This window comes from Corylus avellana, chromosome ca4, assembly GCF_901000735.1.
Source record: "Corylus avellana chromosome ca4, CavTom2PMs-1.0".
NCBI lineage: Eukaryota > Viridiplantae > Streptophyta > Magnoliopsida > Fagales > Betulaceae > Corylus > Corylus avellana.
The window spans coordinates 35,455,022-35,468,816 of NC_081544.1; the positions used below are offsets into that span (position 1 = coordinate 35,455,022).

General features: G+C 37.0%; 1 protein-coding gene and 1 long non-coding RNA gene across 2 annotated transcripts; both read left to right on the forward strand.

The window, feature by feature from the left end:
• The first annotated feature begins 658 nt into the window (after nucleotides 1-658).
• Nucleotides 659-11,492, forward strand: LOC132177525 (pre-mRNA-splicing factor ATP-dependent RNA helicase DEAH7-like). Its single transcript, XM_059589889.1, has 19 exons — nucleotides 659-798; nucleotides 1,275-1,580; nucleotides 2,013-2,079; nucleotides 2,233-2,374; nucleotides 2,532-2,744; nucleotides 3,749-3,825; nucleotides 4,935-5,184; nucleotides 5,526-5,702; nucleotides 5,833-5,978; nucleotides 6,543-6,640; nucleotides 7,098-7,206; nucleotides 7,492-7,669; nucleotides 7,792-8,021; nucleotides 8,151-8,327; nucleotides 8,672-8,743; nucleotides 8,874-9,050; nucleotides 9,281-9,342; nucleotides 9,447-9,599; nucleotides 9,687-11,492. Exons 3-19 carry the CDS (start codon nucleotides 2,074-2,076, stop codon nucleotides 11,284-11,286), a joined length of 3,867 nt encoding a protein of 1,288 aa, XP_059445872.1. The 5' UTR covers nucleotides 659-798; nucleotides 1,275-1,580; nucleotides 2,013-2,073; the 3' UTR covers nucleotides 11,287-11,492.
• A 451-nt stretch (nucleotides 11,493-11,943) lies between these two features.
• LOC132178858 (uncharacterized) lies at nucleotides 11,944-13,464 on the forward strand. The gene is made up of 4 exons (XR_009439859.1): nucleotides 11,944-12,064; nucleotides 12,633-12,676; nucleotides 12,793-12,865; nucleotides 13,446-13,464. It is a non-coding gene; the product is annotated as an uncharacterized LOC132178858 (long non-coding RNA).
• Nucleotides 13,465-13,795: the final 331 nt, after the last annotated feature.

Genomic DNA, 13,795 nt, shown 5'->3' on the forward strand with positions numbered 1-13,795 from the left:
GCGGCCACTAACGCTCACCTTGCTCAAGCCATACATACTCGTACCCATGTGTCCTCATAACAAACCTAAGATAATTTCAACATAGGCCCTAAAACCCTAAGAAGGATAATGGGAGACGGGACAGGCACTCTATGAAACTTCATAAATATTTGTCAAATTGATATATTAGTTAATATGTAGGCACTAATACAAAAATAAAGAAAAATATAAAATACAAAATACAAAGTATTTAAAATTGCATTATTCGTGTTCTTAGATAAACAAAATTATCAGGTATCAAACAAATCAACAAAAAATGTATTCATAAAAAGAAAATAAACAATAACAATTAACATATTTGTCAATCTATTGAAACATGTTGATGCTTGACAAAATCCTAAAATAGATATATAAAAAACACATAAAAAAAAATGCCAATATTGTTTTAATCAGAATAAGAGAAACAAAATTTTAATAAAAAAATAATTATAAAAAGTAATTATTTGTGTTTAAGATCAATTAGATAAATTAGACAATTAATTGCATTTTAATATCACTCATAAATCATAAAGCAGCAGCTGTTTTCGCGTATAATTGTTTATATATATATTCTACGAAAAATGAAAGTATGAAACAAAGCTCAAGAAAAGATCAAAACGTTGAAAACTGAAAAGAAACATCACGAACCCACGATGTGAGTGACGGTGCACTCCCAGTCTCCCTCTCCCGGCTCTCCCTCTGTCTGAGAGTCTCTCTCTCTCTCTCCCAGTCTCTCCCTCTATCTCAACGCTGAGTCGAATCTCTCTCTCCCTCTGCTGGGTAAGTATTTTTTTTTTCTTCAATCAATTAAGTTTCTTTTCTTTCCTTTTAAAAAAAGTACTTGAATTTTTTTTTAAAAAAAAGTTACCGGTGCTCGACCCCTTTATGTCCGCCGCTGCCACCACCGGCCACGTTCTAACTACTCTCTCTTTATCACAATTTCACTTTTAGCTGGCAATTTATGGTCTTTGTGTTAACAATAATAAGTTGTAGAGTAAATCTAAAAATTATCTCTTTTATAACTTCTCTACAACTAGGCTCATGTAGAGTACTTATAAACTATTGGATTTATGAACTTTTTTAATAAAGATTGATTAAATAATTATATAAGAATTGAGTTTTGCAATATTGCTGAATATTGTAACCAAGTACTTCAAATTCTATTACTTAAAACGAGAATAGTGTAGTTCCTGCACGGGAATGGGCTATCGTTGTACGGGAATAGGAATCAAACCTGATCGAGTGAAGTTGTGCAGCCAAAGACCACCGTTCTTCTCCAAATTAATCCACGCAGAGTCTTAAGAAACGCAAAAACATTTGCAACGCCAAGCACGTTGCCTCCCACGGCTGCACACCGCCACGGTCCCAACTTCGCAGCAGGTCACGAAGAAAACAGCACCCACCGCACCACCGGAGCAGCACTTCAATACCGCACCACTCAACCACCGGAGCAGCGCCGCTCTACCACCGCAAACGACGACTTCGATCCACACGTGGCGCTCTTACTCACGGCCAGAGCAACCGATTCACCCAACCAACGTGATAACGAACGTTTTGCACAGGTAACTCGCCCACAGAACGTCTAATACTCTTCACTGTGAATCCACTCAAGAAAGAACCCTCTGATATCAGATGGTAAGAACCGTAGTTCTTATCAACTAAAATCAGAGAAAACTAAAGAAAAACAGAAAAGATAAAGGATTGACTACCTCGAGGGGTCAGCCTTGACAAATTGCTTATAGCAATTGGCTCTTCGGTGAATAGTCATACGGCATCTACACTGATTTTATAGAGGAAGAATAATCCTAACCTAGTAAGGAAAGGAATTATTATTGTGTTTGCTTAAGAACGAAAACTAATTTGAGGGTTCCTAGCATGGTTACACGCATTTAGTCTGTAGTTGGAAGTTATACCATTAGGGTATACAAATTGATTTATCAGTGATCTAATTTCAGCTGCTAGCTGAACATATTTTCTTGATTTTATATGTGTAGTTCGTCACTCTTGGTGCAACTGTTCTGGAGGTTGATTATTCTAAAGGTTATCTGATCAAACATGGAGGTTAGTTTCAGATGACCAAATATAGCACCATCGAAGCTTTTCATTTGAAATTCTTAGAATAATTGGTTTCATTTCTGCATGCCTGGAATTTTTATTGTCGATATATATATATATTAATCTGTGGATGTTAATGTTCTTGCTCGATATGATTAGACCCGTGGAGGTGATGCTGGAATTTTAGACGTGGACAAGATAACAGAGACATTGGAACCTGAGAAGGCAAGCAGTGGAGGATTGTATGTTCCTGGGAAGGATAGATTGGTGTTTAGACCTCCTGAAAGGAAATCGGTCTTAGGTGCGCTTAAGATAATTTGCCTTGAAATGGCACTAAATTTTTCTGTTTGTTCAATTTTTTTAGAATTCTAGTTCTTTTCTTCCGCTGATTCTAATTGAAAGTACACCTACATGATTAATATACAAAAGTTGTTGTTTGTTATGTTTTAATGTAATAGGGCTAGATGTCCTTGCTATTGCAAAACGAGCGGAGTCTAAGGTTGATGGTGGATTCAAGGCCCCAAGAGAAAGAGTTGCTTCTATGGTGGCGTCTTTAGAGGAAGAGGAGAATTCGGAATCCTCTGGGTTAGATGAAGTAGGAAGTAATGCAAATAGTGGCACACGCAATAATGTTAGTAGGCGATATCGTGAATCGGCTGCAAGCGAGACAGGTAATATCTTGTTTTTATATTTTGTCAAATAACCAATTGCATTTAAGGATTCCAATTTACAACTATTCCATTAAAGAAAGAATGAACCCCAGTCCTTCTGAAATATGAATTAACTATTTGTAAGATACTCGAACATGTGTATGGGTTGTAGGCTACCTGTAATGTTCTTCTTTCCAATGTAACACGACGAGGATAAATAGTTGGTTTTGTTTTTTTGCCTTTTTGTTATGCTGCATCATCGAAGATATATATTTTTTTTTTAGTTAGTGCTCTTTCTATTCAATTTGCAAGGATAGTATCAGATGATGAAGTAAAATCATCTGCAAATTATTTTATTGAAAATGGCATGATCTGTATACTACCAACCAATTGACTATTCATAGTGTCTCTTTTAGTCCTGTCATTCGGTTACAGGTATTGCCTTTTATGATTCGGGCGGGCAGGTCTTTTAGTAGTATGCATGTGTGCAAGGTCTCTGTAGTTAGGGGAACTTACTTCCCAAGATGTAGTTTTTGTTATGGTAATCTTTGAGAAACCATGGCAAAAACAATGTGTGTGCTGATCATCATCAATTACCCATTTTCGAATTTAAGATGAAGGTTGTTTGAAGGGAGAAACACATGAGTTGTTTACATTTGTGGTAGCCTTTTCAAAGGAGATGTCTAGGGGATTGTATCAAAGCCTTCAAGTTATACAATACACCTTACCTTTCTTTTACCGTCCCGACTTTTGAATATGAAAGCTCTTTTCTTCTTCTTCTTCTTCTTCTTCTTCTTTCCAGAATGATAGTGACCAGTGGTCAATTTTTTCTAGTGTTATTATAATTAGGAAAATTGCATCACTCGTTCAAAAACGTTTTAAATGTGCTTTTGAGTTATTTTTTGGTTGATGCATGCATTATATCTCTTGTACATTGTCCAGAGTGTCTATGGCTATTTATATTCTTTTCCGTTTTCATTTTCTATATTTACTAAGCCAAAAATTCTGTAATCTTTGCATTTCAGGAAGTGCTGTGACACAAGAAGAACAAGTTAATGATACACCTCGGACTCATCGATCTAGTGAACATTCGTTTTCAGATGTGAGTCAATGTTTTGTCGTTGGTATTCTTTGTTCTGCCATATTACTACTATTTTTTCTTTTGCTATCATTAATGGACTGTTAGTTGTGCATGTGGGACGCACACCATGAATCTTCTGACCGAGTTAGGGAATATACAGAGATCCTTTTGACTGTGACTTGTAAAATAAAAAAGAAATGACAGACCTGTCTAGAAGTTGGAAAGGAGCAATAGTAAATGAAGTTAGGAAGCTCAAGGCTAGGATCAGGTTTTGATTTAATATCTTTCATGTCATATTGTTCTCCACTGTAACACCTGTGTTCAGGCCTTAATCTTTATCAATCCAAGGAACACGCATAAATTATCTGTAGTTCTCCATGTACTGGGGTTGCTTCCTTTTTCAGTTCTTGTTTGTGAAATTATTTTTCTGAGAAGGCTCATCTTACCAAACATGAATGCCTTTTTATACCTCAAGTGCTATTCTTTGAGCCGTTGAAACTTCTAATTATAAGAATGTCAGCATGGCAGCAACAGGAATGGACTGCTTATGGGATTCAAATTAACATCCTATTTGTCTCTTGGTCCTGCAAGCCCTTGTGTATTTGTGGTTTTGGGCCTTTTGGCAGCCTTTGCAATTCAATGTTCTTGATCCTGTTTGTTGGTATTCCGACAGCACTTTTAATTGAACTGTTGGAGGTTAATATGGTTTTTAATTTGGACATAAGAGTGATATGGTTTGAAGGTTTCTTTATAGGGTCTTCAAAAAGATGAACTGCTGTTATCAGTGTCGCATGCTTAAGTGGCTCACTTTGTTTACCTATAATATAATGTAGACAAAGTCATAAATATTTGAGGGGAATTTGAACTTGTACTTTGGTTGAGCTGATTATATCTGGATGAATTAACTGTTGAGGTTCTTCTTCCTTTTCGTCTGACTAGGGGTTTTCTTTGTATACTCCATGTGTACTAGGGTTGCGACCCTTTGTGTTCATTCAATGATAATGAAATTACTTATAAAAAAAAAAACTGTTTGAGGTTCTTCACCTTATTGGTCACTGTGGTTTTTAGTATATGTGTTCCATTTGATGTTGTAAATAATACTGATATGCTGCTGACTTTTCCAATTCAAGGTTCCAAATACACCGACAAGAAGTCACCAGAATATTCGATCTTGGAGTCCTAGGTATGAAAGGGATGACCGAGACCGTGAAAGAAGAGATTACAAGGATGACACAAGAAGTGAAAGAAGGGTGGGACATAGACACAGTTCTGACAGAGAGAATTATCACAGAAGGGAAGCACGCGATCGACATGATCAAGACTATGATGGAGAATATAGAAGCAAGCGAAGTAGATATGAAGGTTCAAGGGGTACACCTGGTATGTGATACTTCTGTTTAGTTTTGCTTCTTGAAGTTTTACATTCTTCAAGATATAGAAAAACAGAAGAGGGATGTGGTAGAGTGTGGTGTTATGTTTTGAAATTGAGAAGTCTCACAAGTACCAGAAACTTGTTTTCAGATAGGTGACCTAGAAAGTGGTGAATATGCACATATTTTATTGAAGAAAGATGTTTTTACATGTAAGAAAAATGAAATAAAGAACATGAAAATAATCTATTTACTTTATTAACATTGGTTTATTGACGGGATACTTATATATATATCTCAAAAAAATACAAGGATATTGCTTTCTAATTCAAAACTGTGCAAATCTTGCAGGTAGATCTGACTGGGATGATGGAAGATGGGAATGGGAAGATACACCACGCCGCCGGGATAGTCACTCTCATACCAGTAGGCGCCATCAACCTTCACCATCCCCAATGTTAGTTGGGGCATCACCGGATGCACGACTAGTTTCCCCATGGTTGGGTGGCCACACACCTCTTTCTTCTGGTATGTTAGCTCGATGTGAATTCTTCTCCCTGTATGTCAAAACATTAATTGTTTTCAAGCTGGCTATTTAGGACTGTATATGTTGATTTTTGGGTACATAACTTTGACTCAATATTTGTAATAAGTATAGGTTCTGCCAGTTCTCCCTGGGACCATGTCTCTCCCTCTCCAATTCCAATACGTCCTTCTGGATCCTCTGTGAGATCCTCGAGTTCTAGACATGGTGGGAGGTCCCATCAACTTAATTTTTCTGCGGAAAATTCAGAAGCATTTGAGGTATTATACTGGCAACTTTTTTCCCCATTTCTTTTCATTTATTTTGGAGATTAAGGGTTCTGCATCTTAAACTCTGTTCCTATTAAGTAAGTGTTTTTTTTTTTTTTTTGGTGGAAACTTCAATTACTCCGTCCGAAGTATAAGTGGTTTTGCAATCATAATCTCGAAGTTTAAAAATTTGCAATGTCGGCATCCCATGTTTCAGCCCCTTTTAATTTCACCCAATTTCTGTTAAAATGCCCCAATTTTTTTAAAAAGCAAAATGTGAAAATTCAAAAATGCCTTGGACTCACACTGGGTCACCAGAAATTTGAAGGGGGGTGGGGGTGCATTTTAACAAAAAATGGGTGAAATTAAATGGGGCTGAAACATGGGTTGTCAACATTTCAAATTTTTAAACTTTGAGGTTATAATTACAAAATCGCTTATACTTCGGGGGGTAAGTGAAGTTTCCCCTATTTTTTTCACATTGAATGGTGGTGATTGTGGATTTCCTTGCTTGGTTAATTCACATGCTATTCATTCTATCTACAGGCTTTTTCATTATTAATGTCATGTGTGTAGGATGGAGGTGCTGATAAGTCTGATTTCTCTGAAGAGCACAAGTACGAGATTACAGAAAGTATGCGTCTCGAGATGGAATATAATTCTGACCGTGCATGGTAATTTTTTTTAATGGACATGTTGTTCTTCTTTGATAAGATTCGACTCCATGATATTTGCTGCATAAGGATGACCACATTTAGTTGTTAATTGCTGTAAAAGGATATAGGCTTAATAACACAATCTGTGAACAACATTTGTGGCTGCCTTGAATTTTCTCAATCTGCAATTCATGTTTACAATCTTTTGGAATCTTCAAGCAAGCAGTAATTGATGGTATCATTTGATTTGCTTCTTCAAACTGGAACTAACTCAAACAATTTTATCTCAATCCTTTATAGCACCTCTTCTCAGGAATTGTGCTAGCAAAAATAGAAAAAAGAAAAGAAAAAAAAAACCTCCTTTTAAAATCAAACTTATATTTGTATATATTCCATCTTTGATTTTATATTATAAATTTTATTAGTGCTACTTAGTTGTCAACTTATCTTGACCAATACGATTTCTGTTTTATAGGTATGACAGAGAAGAAGGTAACACATTGTTCGATGCAGATACCTCGTCGTTTTATCTGGGAGATGAGGCTTCTTTCCAGAAGAAAGAAGCAGAATTGGCCAAAAGACTGGTATGTTAAATTGTATTATTATTTTTTGGAAATATGTTTAAACCATTTCTCATCAGTGCATAAGTATTATATACCACTGTTATATTAATAGGTGATTGCATGTGTCTACCTGTTATTTTCCTGAAATATATATCTTATTGAGTACCTTAGAAATTTATAAACTGTTGTTGAGTACCTTAGAAATCGATAAACTTAAGATAGTGGTATAGATTGTTTAGTTGCTCAGATTTTGTTGGCAATCAACATTCTTGTCATCTCTTTAAGGATTTGTAATCTCTAATGCAGCTTCGGAGAGATGGAACCAAGATGACACTTGCTCAGAGCAAAAAGATGTCCCAGCTCACTGCCGATAATGCTCAGTGGGAAGACCGGCAACTATTGAGATCTGGAGCTGTTAAAGGGACTGAGGTGCAGACAGAGTTTGATGATGAGGATGAACGCAAGGTTATTCTTCTTGTACATGGTAAGAGAATCTTATAACAAACCTTTTCAACTAGTTGATGAATTACACGTCACTTGCTGTGCATGCACATATGATGTCAACCTTCTTTAGCTAAAATGTCCTCCCTTCTTTTCTTGCAACAGATACAAAACCTCCTTTCCTAGATGGGAGAGTTGTTTTTACCAAACAAGCAGAGCCAATAATGCCAATAAAAGACCCAACATCAGATATGGCAATAATTTCGCGCAAAGGATCGGCTCTGGTTAGAGAAATTCATGAGAAACAAAGTATGAACAAGTCACGCCAACGTTTTTGGGAGCTCGCAGGCTCGAAACTTGGTGACATTCTTGGTGTTGAAAAAACAGCGGAACAGGCATGGTGCTTTTTAATGAAGATTTGACTTTTACCTTCCTTGGGTTTTAAACTCTCTCCTTTCTTTCTTCTTCTTCTTCCTCCCTGGGTAGGCATAGGTCTAAGACTTGTGTTTTCATCTTAATGGCAGATTGATGCCGACACTGCTGTAGTAGGCGAAGATGGTGAAATTGATTTTAAGGAGGATGCAAAGTTTGCACAGCATTTAAAGAAGGGGGAAGCAGTAAGTGATTTTGCAAAGTCAAAAACCTTAGCGCAGCAACGTCAGTATCTGCCAATCTATTCTGTGAGGGATGAGTTATTGCAGGTTTGCCGCTATTCCTTTGGGCACATTTTTGTTTGATCCAAATGACTGATAATTGCTTGCTGTCTCGCCTTTGAAGGCAGATGGGAATATGTGTTTTTGAAATTTATGAATGAGCTTCTGATTTTCAAAATCTAGGATTTGGGAAGTGCAATCAGTTGGTCTACTCTTAATTCTTTAATTAATTTTATGGCATCCTTTGCTCGAAATTTTATTTTCCAAGTGTATTTCAGAGTCCTTGATTTTTATTATTATTATTTCAGTTTCCATTTGGTTTTCCTCTTCAAAGAATTTATATTACCTTGTCTTTGATGTGTCCTAATTCTATTTGAATGTTTTCTGGATAGGTAATTCGCGAAAATCAGGTGGTGGTGGTTGTCGGAGAAACTGGTTCAGGAAAGACGACTCAACTGACACAGGTTCATTCAAGCTTTATATGATGACGTTATTATTATAATTATTGTTGTTGTTGTGGTTGCTTATTAATAATAATGGTTGAGGCATATGTGCCTTGTCAATTGGAAGCTGATATTTGGATTTTGTTGACAGTATCTGCATGAGGACGGCTACACTACAAATGGTGTAGTTGGTTGCACCCAACCAAGACGTGTTGCAGCTATGAGTGTTGCAAAAAGAGTTAGTGAAGAGATGGAGACGGAGCTGGGTGACAAAGTTGGTTATGCTATACGTTTTGAGGATGTGACCGGGCCAAAAACCGTAATTAAGGTGAATTGCTTTCTTTGTTTCCAAAAGCAAAGTTATTGGAATTCCTTGGACACTTCCCATTTAGGCTGCTTACCATGCATGACTTCTTTTTGTAACCTTTTGTTAATCTTGATGGTTGTTGAAATAACTACTACGCTCTTTTTTTTAGTGCACAAATTTATGTGAATAGAGATCAGTATGTATACCTTGATATGATTATATGCTAAATCTTTGCTATTTCAACTTTACAGTATATGACTGATGGAGTACTCTTGCGAGAAACACTCAAAGATTCTGATCTAGAAAAGTATCGGTATGGGAAATTGGAAATTGGAAATTTTATGTCTATCTTTACATGTAGCTGTTCATTTACAATCAGAACATGATTATTTACTATCAAGGTTATTACTTTTGCAGTGTCGTTGTGATGGATGAAGCCCATGAGAGGTCACTAAGCACAGATGTGCTGTTTGGGATATTGAAAAAAGTGGTTGCTCAGCGACGTGATTTCAAGCTTATAGTGACGTCTGCAACTCTGAATGCGCAAAAATTTTCAAATTTCTTTGGAAGGTAACCTTGTCATTTTGCACCACAATTTGATCATGTCATCATTGTATCTCCATCTACTTGCTTAAATTTGCTAATTTCTTGTTGCAGTGTACCAATTTTCCACATCCCTGGCAGAACATTTCCTGTTAATACCCTGTACAGTAAAACCCCATGTGAAGATTACGTTGAAGGTGCAGTGAAGCAGGCTATGACTATCCATATCACCAGCCCTCCTGGTGACATCCTCATCTTCATGACTGGCCAAGATGAGATTGAGGCAGCCTGTTATGCCCTTGCAGAGCGTGTGGAACAGCTCATATCATCCACGAAGAAAGCAGTTCCAAAACTCCTGATACTCCCTATATATTCACAGCTGCCTGCTGACTTGCAAGCAAAGATATTCCAGAAAGCTGAAGATGGGGCTCGTAAATGCATTGTGGCAACCAACATTGCTGAGACATCTTTGACTGTAGATGGAATTTTTTATGTCATTGACACGGGGTATGGTAAGATGAAAGTATACAACCCTAGGATGGGTATGGATGCTCTCCAAGTATTCCCTGTCAGCCGTGCTGCTGCTGACCAACGTGCTGGACGTGCTGGTAGAACTGGGCCTGGGACATGTTATCGCCTGTATACAGATAGTGCATACCTACACGAAATGCTGCCAAGTCCTGTGCCTGAGATCCAAAGGACGAACCTCGGCAATGTAGTTTTGTTACTCAAATCTCTCAAAGTTGAGAACTTGCTGGATTTTGATTTCATGGACCCACCTCCGCAGGATAATATTCTTAATTCTATGTACCAGTTGTGGGTCTTAGGTGCTCTTAACAATGTGGGAGGCTTAACTGGTCTTGGCTGGAAAATGGTGGAGTTTCCGTTGGACCCCCCACTTGCCAAGATGCTTTTGATGGGTGAAGAGCTAGGATGCTTAGATGAGGTGTTGACAATTGTTTCAATGCTCTCAGTGCCGTCGGTATTCTTCCGGCCTAAAGATAGGGCAGAGGAGAGTGATGCTGCGCGTGAAAGATTTTTTGTGCCGGAATCTGACCACTTAACGCTATATAATGTTTACACTCAATGGAAACAACATCAATATCGGGGAGACTGGTGTAATGACAATTTTTTGCATGTGAAAGGGTTACGAAAGGCTAGAGAAGTGAGATCCCAGCTGCTGGATATTCTCAAGACACTGAAAATCCCTTTGACATCTTGTTGGCCTAATTCAGATATCGTGAGAAAAGCCATTTGTTCTGCATACTTCCATAATGCAGCAAGATTAAAGGGTGTGGGTGAGTATGTGAATTGCAGGAATGGGATGCCTTGCCATTTGCATCCGAGCAGTGCTCTCTATGGTATGGGTTGCACTCCAGATTATGTGGTTTATCATGAGCTGATTTTGACAACAAAGGAGTATATGCAATGTGCGACAGCAGTGGAACCTCAGTGGCTGGCTGAGCTGGGACCAATGTTCTTTTCTGTTAAGGAGTCGGACACATCGATGTTGGAGCATAAGAAGAGACAGAAGGAAGAGAAAACGGCCATGGAGGAGGAAATGGAGAATTTGAGGAAGGTGCAAGCAGAAGCAGAGCGAGAAAGCAAGAAGAAGGACAGGGAAAGGAGGGCAAAGCAGCAGCAAGAAGTCTGCACGCCAGGTCTGCGGCAGGGCTCTACAACCTATTTGAGACCAAAGAAGTTTGGTTTGTAATTAGAAACTGTACTTTATGAAATATCGAATGTGTTTCCCGCAGCATAATAGGGCTGTTCTTAACACAGGAAATAATTTTTTCTTCTTAATTGTGTATCAGAAATTGAAAAAGGAAAAGAAAAAAAAAAAAAGAAGAAGACAGAATTTGTTGATTTTTGCCAATGCAAGTATACCAGTTATAAATTAAGGATACTGGCTTGTTCGAAGTAGCAGAGGTGTTTTTTATTCTTCTGAGTTGGATGAACTTTTTCTCTTGGAGGAAATCTCTGTTCGCATTAAAAAAAAAACCCACAAACAAAGACATCTGACCAAAAAGATAAAAAATAAAAAAATAAAAAAATAAAATTGAAAAAATTCTTTTAGATGATTGTGGTCTTGAAAAAAGAAAAAAAAGAAGAAAAAAAAGCCTAAATCGAAAATTGTTTATATCTTTTTGGTTCATATGTTTACTATTTTAGTGACGAATCCTGATTTTTAGCAAATAACGTTATAAGTATTATTTGGAATATCACATTAGTTCGTAAATATAATAAATATTATATAACAATTTATATTTAATAACTTATATGATAAATGTGACGGGAAATACTAAATCGGCTTGTAAATAGCCTTGGGGAAAAAATATATTTTACGGGCTTTATTGTGAGTGCGCAGAAATATATTTTACAAATAGCCTTAGCCATGGGGAAAAAATGAAAAACGCAAGCTTACCTCTGAAGTAATACTGTTTGTAATAAAGCCCGTATTCTGTGAGGCCTCTCTCGTCGTTTCGACCAAGGTAAGCCGCTATCGCTCGCTCTCTCTCTCTCTCTCTCTCTAAAAGTTGATTATTAGTAGCGGAATTAGCGCGATTCGTCCACTTGTTGATGTTTATTTCGTTCGTTATGGTGAGATTTTCTGTAACGGAGGCTAACAAGATCTAAATTAGGGTTTTGATTTGGATCTGCCTGTTTGGTTCGTATTTTTATTCATTCATATGACAAAATGTAGTATGAGAGAGTTGTATTTGTTGAAAACTTGTGGGTTTTACCCTCCGTTTCTTTCGCGGGAAAATTCTTAGTATGGGGAAGCAAAGAAATTTAAGTAGAGGATAGTGTAATCTGGTTAAGTTTGACGCATAGTTTGATCCTATGTATTAGTGTTATTGAAAGATATAATTAGAAAAAAGAAAAAAAAAATCAATTCAAGAATTACTTGAGACCATAGGCCATTTTAAGTACCATAAGGTTGCTGAGGAATCACTTATGTTTGCATCTTATTCATGTGTTGGATTCAAGTGTGTCAGCGTGACAGCGTGTGTGACCCATAATGTTGCTCATTTTATTTTGTTTATTTGTATTTTGTAGTTTGGAGGAAGGAAATATTATCAATTTATATACGACCCGAGATGGTAAAGTGAAATTTTGAATTGTTCCTGTTTTATTTAATTTTGAAATCAAGAAGGTTTTGACTTGGTTATTTCTGGGATCCAGTCGGCGCTCTTCAACTTCCATTCTTTTTTAACAGTAGTTCTGTTGGGAATTTGTGCCTGCACTTATTTGAAGATGCATTTTCCAGCAATCCTTGAACAGAGAACGGGGTATGTTCTCTCTGTTGTTCTTATTGTTTTTTATTTCCGTGATTGTTGTGTATGATTGAAAGATAGTTCTTGTAGTTGTGTATGATTCAAAAATAATGTTAGTCTTTACCATCTTTTATTTTTTCAAACAATTCTCAAAAAATAGTTTTAAGCAATTTTCTGAAAATGACAAAAACAATTTCCTATATAATGAAATGTCATTGCAGGTTGTCTAATGACCAGTTGTAGTGGTCACTAGACAACCTGCAGAGATATTTTAGGCAGGTTTCTCTCTCTCTCAGACGCGCAACATGTATTCTCTCCATCCATCCTACCCATTCTAGCTCCTATTAAGGCAGATTACTTTGACTAGCCTGAAAATTTTCAGTTGTCCTTTTAGTGTCATTTTTTTAATCTATATATATATATTTCCAAATTTATGTATGGTTTGTCGTTTATTTATTTGATTTATCCATGTTAAGCACATTTCAGTGTTATTACAAGATTGATTGCCACAGTAATCTGTGTTCACTTGGATTGATGTTTGAGTTGTATGAATTGGTTATAGTGGGTCCTAATGACTGATATGCTTTTCTGACAGGTTTCGTGGTTTCTTTTGGAAGGCAGCCAGAATAGGTAGGCCTTTTGTTTGATGTTTTACCATCATCTTTGTTGGACTAGTCCGCAACTACTCCTATGTTTTTTTTTGGGATTGGGTGGGGGATTGACACTAGAGACCCAGGAAGCTATCCTTGGCGTCGAGTATTACTTTTTTTTTTTTTGATGTCGGGGAACTTCTCCAAGGCATGGCCCTTCGGACCCACCCTTGCAGAGTAAACCCAATATAACATAAAAGGGAAGCAGTTTTATTTTATTTCATGTGGTTGATGCCCTCAGATGTCATCCACAAAAAGCTATAAAAAAAAATGATTGATGCCCTATAAATCCCTG